This window comes from Brienomyrus brachyistius, chromosome 3 (genome assembly GCF_023856365.1).
Source record: "Brienomyrus brachyistius isolate T26 chromosome 3, BBRACH_0.4, whole genome shotgun sequence".
NCBI lineage: Eukaryota > Metazoa > Chordata > Actinopteri > Osteoglossiformes > Mormyridae > Brienomyrus > Brienomyrus brachyistius.
The window spans coordinates 19380710-19396255 of NC_064535.1; the positions used below are offsets into that span (position 1 = coordinate 19380710).

General features: G+C 42.4%; 1 protein-coding gene across 23 annotated transcripts in view; it reads left to right on the forward strand.

Annotated features, from left to right (window-relative positions):
* The first annotated feature begins 1419 nt into the window (after positions 1-1419).
* LOC125739405 (calcium/calmodulin-dependent protein kinase type II subunit gamma) overlaps positions 1420-15546 on the forward strand; it is a 72937-nt gene continuing 58810 nt past the window's right edge. For 12 of the 23 annotated variants that reach the window (XM_049009492.1, XM_049009501.1, XM_049009498.1 and 9 more), the window contains exons 1-2: positions 1420-1617; positions 2727-2821. In XM_049009492.1, the coding sequence (XP_048865449.1) occupies positions 1553-1617; positions 2727-2821 (160 nt within the window). In that variant the 5' untranslated portion in view covers positions 1420-1552. The remainder of the gene's footprint in view (positions 1618-2726; positions 2822-15546) is intronic. The other 11 variants (XM_049009506.1, XM_049009509.1, XM_049009510.1 and 8 more) reach the window with 3 other exon arrangements.

The window sequence follows — 15546 nt, forward strand, 5'->3', positions numbered from 1 at the left end:
TTGGCAGGAAATACCCCCTAAAGAAGGCGGTGGTAGTGTTTGGGATTTTTTTCAGCCATTTAGAGGATTTGGTCAGAGGTGTGGTGCTAGTTTGGCTTTTATACGACCGCAGAAGGAAAACTGATTGAAGATGGCCACATTGTCTGCAGAACATGCAGAGAGAAAATCTGCAGTTTTCTTCATGACCACCACTACTTTTCACGAATGCAGGGTAAGTTAACTTTTAGTTCAATGCATAATGTGGGGACTTTGGAATAGGGAAAACTGCTATGGTTTGTCAGTCTAATTTGGTACTACCTTGTAAGTAATGTAAACGGAATCTTTCAGTGTTACCTACTTCCACATTCGTCAGCGGTGTAATGGAGCTGGTCATTTTCCCCTATGTACTATTAAGAATGAATTCGGTATATGTTTGTATTTGATATTCTTGAAACAGAACACGGTTTAAACCAGTTTTTACTTTATCTGTATGGATTTTCCTATGGCAGAGGACTAGGACTACAATAAGGAAAAAAATTCTGAGATTGTGAGAATAAAGTCATAATTTTGGGCTACATGTTATTTTACAGAGGATATATTCTAATAGTGTTTTTTGAAATCACCCACCTCACTGTTTTCATTACAGTTTGGTTGAAATGCATGCACCTGAGATTAAATGAAACTTGGTGGTGTTTGTCCAGGGGAGAGGTGGGGGTGGAGAAGCTTGACTAAGGTACTACATGGACTTCGACTGGCACTGTGTATAATACTAAAGCACAAGGAGGGGCCACTACATTGTATGTTTTTTTTTATTCAGCAAAGCAAATGGTAATAAGGCAGAGAGCCACAGTATGGGAATTGAGGACAGCTGGGAATGGTCTCCTGCGAGTACAAATCCCACAAATCAAGATGAGGGTAATTAAAGTATGGTATGGCAGTGTGATTATACCTGAAAAAGCAAACAAACAAACAAATAAAAAACTGTATCATTCAGAAATACGAACAATACAAAATATAGAGATATATGAAACACAGCTTCGGAAATAGAGATACATGAGGATAATTGATTAAAAAAACGCAAGACATAGGGCTACACTGATACTAGGGTGATTAAATTTAAACTATATACAATATGTGCCTTATTTACATGCAAAAAATAAGAAAGAAAATGATTAAATGATGGCCAAAACTGCTGGTGCGAAGTAAAGCAGCTCCCATGGACAATTTCGTATATGCTCACGGGGTCGGTACTGTGCCAATGCGCCACAGCATCCACGGCTTCATTTCCTTTAATTTTCTGCGTACTTTCTGACGACCGATCTGGGATCGGTTTGTCGTGCGTTTGCCCTCACATTCGCTTGCTCAGGGTGCGGAGCGTCCCTCTGCACCTCTGCTATCTTGACACTAGGGACAAAATCTCGCGTTGCTGGCCATTTTTTTTTATCTCCACCTCCACTAGCACCAACACAGCACCACCCCTCCCCCTTCTTCTCTCTCTGAGCGCATGAGATCTTCTCCCGAAACCTGAGCGCAGTAGACGCCGAAAGGACAGGCGAAACTCCCCCCGCAGAACATGGCTACGATCGTTACCTCGACCAGGTTCACGGACGAGTATCAGCTATACGAAGAGTTGGGAAAGTATGCGGCGACGGCACTTTTTAGCTCGCCGTGTTGTGTGCATGTGATCGCGTTAACGTCGACTGGAGCGGAGTGCTTTTGATGTCAGAAACAGGCAAGGCTGCGGAGCAAAGCGAGAAGCTGGCTGCGCACAGTCCAGTTCATCCGGCGGTACATCTGTCCGGCATCCCAATTTTTATTTCTGTAATGATTCAGCTCCTAGCAGGGTGCATTCTTGTGTCCGACCACCTACTAGTAGTGGCACTGGGATCTCCGCATGTACACGTCGGTTGAATGCGTTTTAGTCGCGCAAAATATATCGTACCTATCCACATTCATGCAGCCAGAAGCGCTTCCTAATATGAAGGCTCCCGCAAAACACCATACCAGTTTAAAAACCAGTTTTTCTTTTTTAATCACTGTTATTTACGGAGAGGGCTTCGTCGTTTTCATCGCTATGAAAACTGTCTCATGTTATACACTCGTCGTAAAACGAATCGTTGCTTATTGTGTAACGTAATCATCGCTCACGTTATGATTAATCCTGCATTCCGATCTCTGTCTTTTTTTATTTAACTTGGAAAATCCAGCGACGATATTTTCATCGTCTTAATAAGACACCCAGTATCAATGAAGATGAATTTGTTCAGGATGTGACTAGGAAGGGCTCATATATGGACAGTAGATCCTATATATAGATTATATGTGGCGGCGTACACAATAATATTAGCAGACGCTTCCTGCTCTGTACCTTATTGTTTTCCGTCACCGGTGCACCAGTCCTGATGTCTTCCTTATTCTCACTTTCATTCTCACTTATTCGACCCTGACAACACAAGTCCCCTCCCAACTCCCCTGTCTCCCACCAGCCGTACATGTGTTTGTTCTTTGTGAGATTTCAGATGGGTGTGAGAAGAGACTGCTAATCCGTTGTCATCTCAGATTAAACGTAGAATCGTTTCATACTGTGTGGAAATGTCGTTAATTTGGCTGGGGGGGGGTGGGGGTCCTTATTTCGTGTATCTTAAGAATCTGAGAACTCTTTCTTTTTTTAATTTACCCGTTTTGTGTCATTTTCACTTTGTGACAAACGCGAAACGTGGAAATGTGTTTTTTGTCGATCTTTTCAGGGGCGCCTTCTCCGTAGTGCGCCGATGTGTGAAGAAGTCCACCGGGCAGGAGTACGCCGCCAAAATTATCAACACCAAGAAACTTTCGGCCAGAGGTAAGGCAACGCAGAGCGACATGAAAGTCTAACAGCACCGGGCAGGCATGCCAAAAAGCAGTTCAATGCTTTTGTTTGCCTGGCGGATTACAAGAAAAGGTTGTAATACTGTTTATTTGTATGTGTTTAATTGGTGACAGGACTGCTATTATCATTATTAAAGGCAAGTTTTTTACCACTTCAATTCCAGCCTGCACTAGACTCTACAGCATATGATTTTTCATACCGTCATGTTTTGACAGTATTTTAAAAAGCAACAATATTCTGGCATTTCCCGATAAAATGTACACAGTGGGGAAACGTAGGAGGAGTGTAAGAACATTAGATCAGAGGGTGACAATCTGGAAGTATTTTACGCTAACTACTAAACACAGCGATTTGCAGACTTTAAAAACTCTACTAAATGAAGCGCACACAATTGTGTGAGACAGTGTGAGTAAGATGAAAAAGTGCAACGGATGACTTGGGAGTTTGCTAGCTTGGGCTGTTTTGTGCACTTGCTACAGCTTGTGTTTCACAAGAGTATGGGCGTCGCCGCCATTAAATCACATTTCATAATTATTCGTTTGGACCCTCCCACATTTAACGTAAAATATTACTTTTATGCCAGTGTGCCCCTCCCATATTCAAAATGCTTCTGACACCCCTGCACAAGAGGCTGCTATTGCAATGAAGTGTAGGTGATGTTGCTAGTGGGAGAAAAATTTGGGGGCATGTTAAGCGTTCACCACTTGTGTACACGCTCTTTGAAGATATTCAGATTGAACTGTAAAAGGCTTATAACAAGATACAAGGGAACAGTATATTATGTGTGTTTCTAGTAGCCTCAATAAAGGTTTTTTTGGCACATTTTTCTCTTGTATTTACCATTTAAAAAGTTTTAATAATATATAAAGTGTAAATGTTTATATATTCACTGTATATATTATATTAAAATATTCAAGTAGCAAGAGCTCTTATATCAGAATTGGTATCAGCAATTTTGTACTGGATCGGAACTGAAAAAATGTGGATCGGCCCACCTCTAGCTGGGCCTCTGTTAAATGTAAGGATGAAATAAAAATAAGGAGGTACTGTTTTTGAACTTCAAAAGGGCATTTCTGATGTAGCTTGCCGAGCTTCTCTCTTGTGAATAGGCTAATAATTAAGAGCTAGCTTTCGGGACCCTGTCTGGTGGAGTCCCATTACCCCATCCACTAAACATTCACCTAAATTGGTAGCTGCCTGCAGAATGCGCTCTGCCCCACCCTGCTGGAGTTGCCTGAGGGAGTGGGAAAGGGAGGGGGGTGCAGTGGATAGCATTAAGGGTCAGTGTCAGACGGTCTAATTGAATGCGGCAGCATGGAATACATGAAGCAGGGCCCTCAAAAGCGAAGGGATATGTTTGTGGAAAGCAGACACTGCCGCGTCTTTTCTGTTCGGCTCAAGCTGGGGATTTTTTGTGCCATGATTCGGTGTGACACAAGCGTAGAGATTAATTACTCTACTTCTTTTGATGCTGTTTCCATTAGGAGGACATTTGGCTTATTAGCAAACATGCTAATGCACTGACTTGCATGTTTAGCTCTGTGCCTGTGTGAGGCCATGCAATTATGGAGGAATTTCAGGTTGTAGCACTGCCAAGTGTGGCGTATTGTTTAATGGTGTTGTGGGGGTTGGAGGGCTAAATCCCCATAAGAACTTGCCACTTTTCATTCTGTGCTTCTTATGCTGTGGCACATTTCAGTGAGTAATTGTGAGTTACTTTGAGGTAGAGGTGTGTGATATTACAATAAATCATGACCAGTTGCAGTTGTATCCATGGTTAGCATTTCAGATTTATGGTGAGAATTGTGATTACAATGGTGCATTGACATTTACTTGTATGTAGCAGACACTTTTGGCCAATTCGAACTTCAAATGAGGCAAACATCACATTGCAGACATAGATGCAGTTAAGGAGTCAACTAGACATAAGTACGGTTAAGCTGAGCCTCTAATGAATGCCCTTTTACAAGTGCGCTACTTAACACTATAGTTATGAATACAGAATAAGCCGGTATGCACCTGTCACGTGATGCCTGCATGTTCAGAGGCTGCAACAGTAGTACAACAAGAACAGATCAATGTAAAACGAAGCAATTTTAGCCTGCTTATCTCAGTGCTGTCTGTATATCTTACTACTTTATCAATCATCTGTTTCAGTGGATGCCAATTTAGGAACTTGATTTTGAACTAAAAAACAATTTGAGATTAACTAACCATTAGTTAATCTAGTAAAAAAAAAATATATATACATGCCATCGGACCATTACAAATATTGCACTCATGTCACGTAGTAAACACACGGCTGGCTTTGCTGTCTAATAAACAGAGTGTGCAGTATGACTTATGAGGAAGAATTGGTTCCAAAAAAGGTTCTGCTTTGACTGGAAACGGTTTGAATTTGCAAAATCGGACGCGGACCCAATTTACTGTGATTTGTAAACTTTGCAAAGATACCATTCATACAAGTGGCACCACAAGCAATTTTATTTATCTATTATTGGTGTTGTCACTATTTATTATATTAATAATCAGATAATCTATTGATTAATTTGACGATTATACAGCCATGTGAAAAAGAAAGTACACCCTCTTTCAGTTTATATGGTTTTGTGTATCAGGACATAATAAAAAGAAAAATCATTTGATCCTTAGCAAGTTCTAAAATGATTTAAATCTAAGCTCAGGTGCAAAACAACTCATAACAGATTCCACTGTGTCAGTATTTATTTCATAAAAATGGCATTAAATTGATTACTTCACTTTCTGTGTCCTGCATCGTTGTGGAGGAGTTCTGGCTACTCTTTACAATGTGGCTTCAGATAATTGAGGTTTTTTGGGCACGTGTTTATGCACAGCTCTTATGGTCCTGCCAAAGTGTTTGTTTCTGGCTGAGCTCTAGACTTTGACTGGGCCATTGCAACACATTGATTCTTATCTTTTTCAGCTATACCTTTGTAGATTTGCTAGTTTGCTTGGAATCATTGTCCTGTTGCATGGACCAGTTTCAGTAAAGCATGAGCTGTGGGACAGATGGCCTCACATTTGACTCTACAATACTTTGGAATACAGAGGAGTTGCTCGATTCAATGACTGTATTTATGTGTAATGTATGTCTAATTTATGTATATTTTGCGTATTATGTATATTATGCATATTCCTTTCCCTCCACCTTCCCTGTCCCCTTGTGTCTCGCATATTTGCATGTTGTGGTGTATCCACGACTCTCTTCATTTACATGTATCTGCACATTGCGTTAATGACAGTAAAAATTAATGAATTGAATTGAATTAAAATGAATTGAATTGACTGCAAGGTGACCAGGTCCTGTGGCTGCAAAACAAACCCAAATCATCACTCCTCCATCATCATGCTTGGCAGTTGGTTTGAGGTGTTTGTGCTGATGTGCCGTTTGATTCACCAAACATGGCACTGTACATTATAGTGTGACATCTCTACCTTTGCTTCGTCTGTCCAAAGGACATTGTTCCAGAAGCTGTATAGCTTGTTTAGATGCAAATTTGCAAACCAAAGTTCTTTTTAGAGACAAGAGGCTTTCTCCTGGTAACCCTTCCAAACAAGCCGTACTTGTTTAGTCTTTTTCTAATTGTACTGTCATGAACGTTAGCATTTAACATGCTAACTGAGGCCTGCAGAGTCTATAATGTATTTCTCGGGTTTTTTTGCAATTTCTCTGAGCATTACACGGTCTGACTTTGAGGTGAATTTGCTGGGATGTCTGGGAACTGTCTTGAATGTTTTCCACTTGTGAATAATCTTTCTCACTATAGAATGCTCGACTTCCGATTGTTTGGAAGTGGCCTTATAATCCTTCCCAGACTGATGGGCAGCAACAGTTGCTTCTCTAAGATCGTTGCTGATCTATCCTCCTTGGCATTATGTCAACACACACCTGATTACTCGAGACCAGCAAACTGCCAAAACTACTGCTTTTATAGAGGTGGTCACACTTGCTGATGGTCACTTAACTAAGAGTATTTGATTACCAGCACCTGGCTGCTACTTTTAATTCCTATGGAAGTGCTAAGAGCGTGTTTAGTTTTTTCACACACTGCTTTTGCATTTTGGCTTAGTTTTTGTCAAGCAAAGAAATAAAGACATGGTGGTATATGCCATGTGTTCTTCATCTGAGGTTATATTTATGTGATTCTAAGACCTGCTAAGGACCAGATGATTTCTCATTATGTTTCGGCATGTAAAACCTTCAAATTCTTTTTTACATGACCGTGTGTATGTATATGTGCGTGTGCATGTATATATCTCAGTCTATCCATCCATTCATTTTCTATACTCCATTGTCCTATGCAGGGTCGCGGGGGTCCGAAACCTATCCCAGAAGCTACTGGCATGAGGCAGGGAATAACCCATTACGGGGCAACAACCCCATCCCAGAGCACACGTGCACGCATGCATGCACACACACACATTCACGTCTTCAGGCAATTTATGTAACTTAAGTTGCGTGTTTTTGGACTGTGGGAATAAACTTTGTAAACCCATGCAAACACAGGGTGAACATATGAACTCCATACACACAAAGCAACAGCGTGCAGCAAAAGTGCTACCCACTAGGCCGCCATGCCTCTCTTATTACTAGGCCTTAATATCAATGGCGCATGTTATGCACATATAGTTGTCACTTTGCAAGAACTGCGGTAGACCATCAATAAATTTTGCTAAAATAATCATAAGAAACAAACCCTAGCCAACTCTGCAATTTTACTGATGGTTCCTTTTCAACAGTATCTAGTACAGTGATTCTCAACCTGGGGGTCACGACTCAAAGTGGCCACCCAAATTTGGGCCGGGGCAAGTTCTGAAAGGATTATGAGGCAGAGTTGGAAATGTAACCATTTTAAAACTAGTAAGCCCCTGTGCTGATCCATAATCAGATTTCCTAGCCCCAATCCTAGAATTAACCTATATAAACGGGTGTTGGGTCTGCAACTGCTTAGTACAAACTTAGTAAACACTCCACCAAACCAAGAAGCCAGACCACAGATGCTTAATTTAAAATTCACTGGCACATCCAATCAGATCTGTGCGATAGACATTGATAGGCGTAAATTGCAAACTTGCTCTAATATTTACCGCCACACTATCTGCATGAGCAATCTGTAGCAGTCATAATCATTGTCATCCTTGCTTTTTGACTTTCTCTAGGCAGTGTGTCATATTTGGGAGAAATTTTCACAAAGTTGAAGAACAACTGGCCACCATTTGTCCTTTTATTTTTTGCAAATATTTTAGATTCCATAGAGACAGTATTGAGCAAAAGCAAGTGATTTGCCGACAATTTGTGACTGTTGGGAAAACTCATGCAACACCACCAACTTATTTGATAGAACTTATTTACCAATAGTCTATTTGTGTAGTTTATCTTGGGTACATTTTCAGCTCCTTTTTTGTTTTTTTTTTTTAAATAAATATTGGATTATTAATCACACAATTTCAAGTGTTGTGATGTGGACCTTTTCTACCAATGCTCAGCCCTACTCGATACACACAGTAGGTTCACAAAAAAGTTAGTGTGCTGCACAATATTCATATAATATGTATTATGTAAGATGTGGCCAAGCAACAGAACAATCCTTAATTTTAGTGCTGATTATCATGAGATTCAGGAATTTTAGTAAGTGAATTAAGCAACATGACTTAAAACAAAGTAATGAAAAGACAGGATGGACCACACCAGTTTACTGGAGGGCACATAGCATTATTGGGTGAGCCCCTCAAACATGAAAATTTTCTTTTACTTTTAAGGTGAAGTGCGCAACTGATGCTTCGCTCTTTATTTGGAGTAATCCAGAAGGCAAATTTTGATCAATACTTAAAAAAAGTTTAACTGATTATGTAATTGTGATAGATCTAATTATTTGTTTGTATTTATTGTAACAGTTCAGAAGTACACAGTTACTGATCAAAGTCATAAATGTTCTTTTGCATTTGACACTTTTGAAACTTTAGTGTTAAAAAATAAATAAAAGGCACTTTTGCTATAACGAGTCAGTTTATTGTATTTGTTCAATATTTTACATACATTAGTAATTAACTTTAGTATTATGTTTCTGGTAATGTTTCTTGCAAGGATAGAATTGTTGTACTTTCCCATTTGGTTGGCTTGTTTATGAACCAAATAATCATAATCCATACTGTGGATCGCGATTCTAGCCAAAAATATCACAATATGACATGCTGGCCATATGACCCACCTCTACCTTCTGAACAGCAAGGCTTCTCATGGAAGGTAACGTCTGAATCTGTCCCAAAATCAGCTGGCATGGAGCAAAGCAGCTTCACAACTGTTGCCTGACTGTCTGTCTGTTTTGGTTTCCTTCCTCCGTTGTCTTCTGACATAATTTCTTTCCTGTTTTCCTGTTTCATGACCCATTTTGGATAAATGACATAGTAATGAATTGCTACATGTTCTTGTCATGTGCCTTGGGGCGACTTTTATGTACAGCGTTATAAAGAAATAAAATGAATCGATATACCAGTACAATCAAAGACAGCCAATTACAAGGAGCCTTCGTTGTAGCTGACTTCCATCTCTTGGCTTTTTTATCGCTTTATGTGACATCCAGTTAGAGTATTTGAATGGCGGTGACTTGGTGAGTCATTCACTGGTATGGTTTTTTTTTTATTGGTGGTGATATTTCTCTGCTTTGTTTTGTCAAAATTACCTTTTGACAATATACAATAGTGCTCTGAACTCCAGATGTGTTTGCTGGCGCAAGAAATGCGAGTTTGCAGTTTTTATGTCTTATTTTTTCTTGGTATTGACACAAAACCAGTATTTACTGGGTAGTGGGTCATTGGATTATAACCTAGTAGAACTGGTTTACTGGGTTGGGGTTTCAGTGACATATGTTCTCCTCAGCAGTGTGTTAAGTCTATCGATCAATAATGCAGTTGTCACGTTTCGTGCAACTGTCATTTTTTTCATCCAGCCTCATTAAGGCAGATATCCGTTAAATTCAAGATATGTTCAAATGCAGATTAGAATTTCATTAGATGACATGAAAAAGATGGATTAATTCAGCTTTCTTCATAAAAATCTAAATGTCATTGCCATTGTCAAAAAAGTGGGTAGATCATAGTTTCTGGTCTTAGCATTTGTTGATTCTTACACTGAAATTCCTCATGCCCTTGTTAAATGGTCTTAATGGTCTCAGCGTTCCACTCTGTAAATCGTTGTAATAGCTAGCAAGCTATCCCAGCCCCCTGTGTGATGGGGCTTGTGTCACGATGTTCTTCCTCCTGCTTCCAAAGCTTTCTGGCAGGAATGGGGGTGTTGCTGACAGCTGAAGACAAGAAGCAGTCACAGATGACTGAAAGTAACGAAGAAGCTTTAAGGTGCTGTTATTATGGGGAGGCAGTCTTAATTCTCTGAGACAAGCTGGAAACAGAAGGGTGTTGCCATTCACTGGTATCCCTATAATTCTGAAAGACAGTGAGCTGTGTCTTAAACAGAGACAGATCTGCTAGCATTGCATCCATTTCTGATCTTGTTACTTTCCTCTTGGTCTCTGCATTACTGAGAGTGTCAGATCTCTGATCATGGTTGACGTTCTTTATCTCATATGTTTGTGCCAGCCACCATTATATTTAAAACTCTTAACAGCAGCCTTCGAGTGCAATTAGCCTGGTCCAAGGGGCTAGCATGTGATATCACACTGCCGTCATGAGGATTGGGCAGCGGACCGACAGTGTCAGAACACTAGAGGCACCAGGACATTGCCCACTGGGAATCTGCCTGTCTCCAGTACTGACTCCTAGATCGCAGCAAGCTTGGTTCCCCGAAGGTCCCTGTAAATGACTAGTAAATAAAGTATTCATTTTAAAGATTGTTAAACCAAAAGGTTTCATATCACTGGCTTGTGTGCAAAACAGTAACATGATCATTTGGGTAAAACGAGGAGGAAACCCATCGGCGGTGATTTCCTCCAGCTTGTCACGGTGATGCCTGAATATGGTCTTTGCACTGCCAGTTTGCTAAAATACAAATAGGATCCCCGTTAGGTTTCACGTCGCTGAAACTGGCATTTGTAATGGCCGCTGTGTTCTTGTGCTCTGACAGACCGGCCTAGTACAGCTCTCCAGGTTGTGTTAATACACTGTCGCAATCTATGGAGGATGGCTTGTAGGTGACTGAGGCAGCTGTTGACACGTCACTGGCGATGAAGCCGTGCAACGCCTGTCAAGATGGCAGAATCTCTGCATCACTCCGTGTGTCTGCCTCGCATTATGGTTCCCATATGTGCTGCACCAATATGAGACATTAACCAGCGCTAACAGCCTGTGCCAATAGCAACCTGATAGGCTCAGCTTGGCCCTGACGTGCATCTCCGGCTCTAGAGTGTACCACTGCGTCTTCTGGGGTTAGGTGAGCTATTGGTACTTCCATCATTGCTTATATACTGCTCTGCTTCTTTGTGTCCCCACCAGTGGTGCGGTCTCCTCCTCTGCAGCGTGTGTTTCCATGGACATACAAATGGCTGGGTCCCAGGGAGGATCCCACTAACTTGTACATCATCTCCGCCATGTGTGGCCAGCCTGTGGCCCATTCTCATTGGTTTGGCAGGTCTGATTTTGAACAACGCCCACCCACAGATAGGTCTCTGGGCTCTGCAACCATTTGGAGAGCAGCAAGTTGTTAAAGAATAATAGTGTCCAGGCAGCAGTTTATCTGGGAGATTTCTGATTCTGCTTGCAGCTCTTTTATTCACGCCACCCTCCACCAGGGAGGCACCCTCCATTGGCCAGGAAAACTGGAAGCCATGCCGTGTTTGTAATGGAGTGGTGAACGCAGGCAGCTGAGCAAGAGGGTCAGTGATGCCCATGGGCTGTCAACTGTGCGAGCCAATCTGACATTTTTCACAGAATTTGGGACCTCATGCAGTGATGAAACTTGTATGTGCTAAAGACAGAGGCATGCCAGTCAAACTGGAACTGATTTGAGATTTCAAAGGCTTGTGGATTGTATGTTGGCAATGAGGAGCCTGAAGATTTAAGGGGAGGCAGATTTTATAGATTCTACTAGTTGGTCACAAAAATGGTTCCCAGCCCACAACCCTCCCAGCGTGTGCCAGCCATGAACTTTGACCCCCTGTGGGATGGTGCACCCTCATCTCCTCAGCTGAGGTCTTCTCTCTGTGGGATGAATCGTCAGCTCGACAGTGTAATCATCTTTTCCTTTTTCATCATTCCCATAACATCACTATTATATTTACATTCATTTATTTGGCAGATGCTAAATAATCAACATACATTTGGAGTAATTATGGGTTAACAGCCTTACCACACAGCGCTTCCAGTACATTCTTAAAAGACTACTTAAAAGACTAATGTCATTTTTCCATTCTTTACTTGTTTCACAGAACTGTCTACATATATCCATTTAAAAGACATCATGAAGTTTACCCAGAACAGAGAAAAAAACTAATTATTTAATCTTACCTTCTGAAGTTCTTTTCCAAATGCAACACAGCTAGCCCGGCACAAAATGCTTCTCTAATAAATGGTTATTTTAACCACTGTTAAACATTTTTGCACCCCTCTGGGCCCCGTCTAATGAAGAAGCTACTAATTACTAAAGTGGAATCAACTTGCAGCCGTGAATGAGCTAAATGGGAGAGTAGTACATGTGGGTAGTCTTTCTGCCATCGTGGTTCATGACATTCAGTTTTATGTAACTGCAGCACACTTGAAGTGGGCAGGATATAAAACTTGTGGGTGTTACTGGCCGGTTTTGAGCTGATCAGTAAAATGATGGTTTGTTCCTGCAGTGTTCAAAGACATTTTCTTGTTCTTCCATATAGATCTGATCTGAGAGAGAGTCAAATCCTTCCAGTTGTGAATCTGGTTCACTCCTGCGTGTTTTTTCTCTCAGGAACAGTTCCCTGCTGTGTATCCACTTGCACGTCGTACTGGGATCCTGTACAGTCTGTGTCTGTGATACTCAGGACACTGTGTACAATCCTGAGATCCATGGTGTTATTACAAAAGTAGTCAAAAGAGAGACTGAGCCTTCTGCTTTTGACTGGGGTGGGGTGGGGGTGGGTGACAGACTCTGTGTTGCAACTGTGGGTCGAAAAGTGTGAGAGAGACACCTCATTTGTTTGTATAATGTGCTCACGTGTCATCCTTGCTCTGGCATGGGTTTGTCATACGGCTGTGAGATAGCATCTGCCGACCTGAATAATGCCACAGTGACTCAACAGGCTTGCTCCCTCAAAACCACTTCATACCTACAGGGGGATAGAGCTTCAGTATCCTTATGTGGGGTTGTCCTGTGCTCTGTGAAATCTGTGTCATCCATTGCAGCCTTGATTGTGGCCCAGCAGATTGGAAAAGGGATGGCCAAGCATGCTGGAATGCTGGATGGTTGGGTAGCAGTCCTGCTTCGTTAAGCTGCTTAAAAATCCCATGTGATTTGTGACCTTGTGTCATAGTGCCTGTGTGATGGTCCCATTTCAGCCCCATGCAGAAGCCAGTGCTGGCCCATAATGTGGGCAGAACTGAGAGGAACATTACTCCTGGCAGCGTAAGGATCTTGTAACCATGGCGCCAGTCTTCTCAGGTGTCCAGCTGTGGCTTTGTGTTTTGTGCCTGCCAGCGGCCCATTTATAAGATGTGACGAGAGATGTCGGTGTGATGTGTGATTCCGAGCGTGAGGCTGCGTCATGATGACAAAGGCTTCCTGCCACCGAGAAAACGGCAATAACCAGGCAGGAACACGTGCCTCCCTCCTTCAGACAGAATCGCAGACTGGCAGCGGGTCTTGTCAGGGCTTGTTTTGGATATCGGAGAGCAGGAATAGATTTTTTTATTAGACCTGCAAATTGGAGTTCTCCTGCACGACAGCACGTTAAAGATGCTTAGGACTTTTATTCATAACCAGCATGGGCCACTTCTGAGAGATTCAGGGAAACTGTGCCCCCTACCATGTGGGTGTCCATCTGATTCATCAGAGCTAGTTAGTATTTCTGTTCCTTTTTTCAATCTGACACAGAAATAGCTTTCAGAAGGAGGTCGGGGTACTCTGACACATGCCGATAGTGTGTCCTGGTTTTTGGAGTGTGGTCATGGTGAGGGGGTCTTTATTTCCTGTTCACTACCCCTTTTTCAGCGTTATTTCATAAAACACATATACATGGATGCACCCCAATAACCCCCCATTGCACGCTCCTTGTTTTGCTGCACCTCACCCTTGTGGATAGATATTTAACTGTCGCCGATGGTATTCATTGTTCTTTGTTGCCGCTCCTGTCTGGTATGGGGAAATTAGATGTTTTTGCAAGGACGCCGTGTGATGTCATGTGAATGAGTGGCTGCAGGTCTCTCGGGTCATGACACTTTCGCTTTGGTAACTGAAGGCCAGTGCTCTGCCTACTTGTTATTAGCAACCCATTTGCTACAAGTGATACCCTGCTCTTCTATCCTTTGCCAGCACTGGGTAGTTTCCCAACATACTGTAAGTCGGCTGGTTCTCTGAAAAGTAGAGCAGTTTGTCCCTGAAACTCATGGGTCCAGTGCTTTACTGGGTCTATGATTTGCTTGGGAGATCAACGGTGGGAGAAGCAAGCAGTCTTATTGCTGATATTTAGCCCTAATTTACCAAACAAGCAAATGGACTGCATGGGCGATGTTCTGGGAATCTTGAAAAGAACCATAACATCGAGGAATTTATGCTTCTGCTGCCTGCAAGACCACTACCTCCACTTCCGGCAACTACCCACCGGCCTGCCTGCCCTTGGCTCACGGATGCCTCTCCTTCCTCCCCTGCTGCTGTGCCACAGTTGATCTTGCCATCATGCATTAAGCACCCCGTGCCTGCACCGGTCTGCCCCTGCATCGAGACTGAAATTTCAACCCCTGTATTAGCTTAAATTATATAATCTTGTTTTGTTTGACTCTTCTGCCGGCCCCTGGATAATGGGCCCCCCCTTTGGGTCTGGTTCCTCCCAAGGTTTCTTCCTCTTAGGGAGTTTTTCCTTGCCACCGTTGCCTTTGGCTTACTCACTGGGGGGTCTTTACGTGGCAGAAATGTAAAGCGCATTGAGACAATGTAATGTTGTGATAATGCGCTATATAAATAAAATTGCATTGCATTGCATATTGCTGGTGCGGCTGATGCCATTGCGCTGTGCAGCACTCTGGCTGTAAGGTTATTGATGCCTGTCGCAGTGGCAGTCCACAGAGTGGTGAACTCCAGCAGTAAAAGGAGCTGTGAGGTTGAAGAAGGAGACCTCCCAAGCTCGGTTAGCTTGTAGAACTCCTGAAGCAGCTGACCGGTACCAGCAGGACAAGCAGAAGGTGGCTTTTGCGGTTACCGAAGCAAAAATTCAGCTGAACCAGGGCATCACTGAGCTCCTGAAGAAGGATTTTCGGGTGGCCTTGAAAAGATTCTAACAAACTATCAGGTGGCTTAGGAGGGGGAAACAAGGCTTCAGCCATGCTGTTTACAGCAGGGATGGAGAACTGTTGACCTCAAATGGAGATATTGTCTGGAAAGAAGGAATATTTCATGGACCTCCTGAATCTCACTGATATGCCTTCCTTGGAGAAAGTAGAGCTGGAAGACTCAGAGGACTTGCTCTTCATGAAGGCTGAGGTCACTGAAGTAGTCAAAATCTTCAGTGGTAAGGCTCTGAGAGTGGATGAGATTCTTGAAAGCT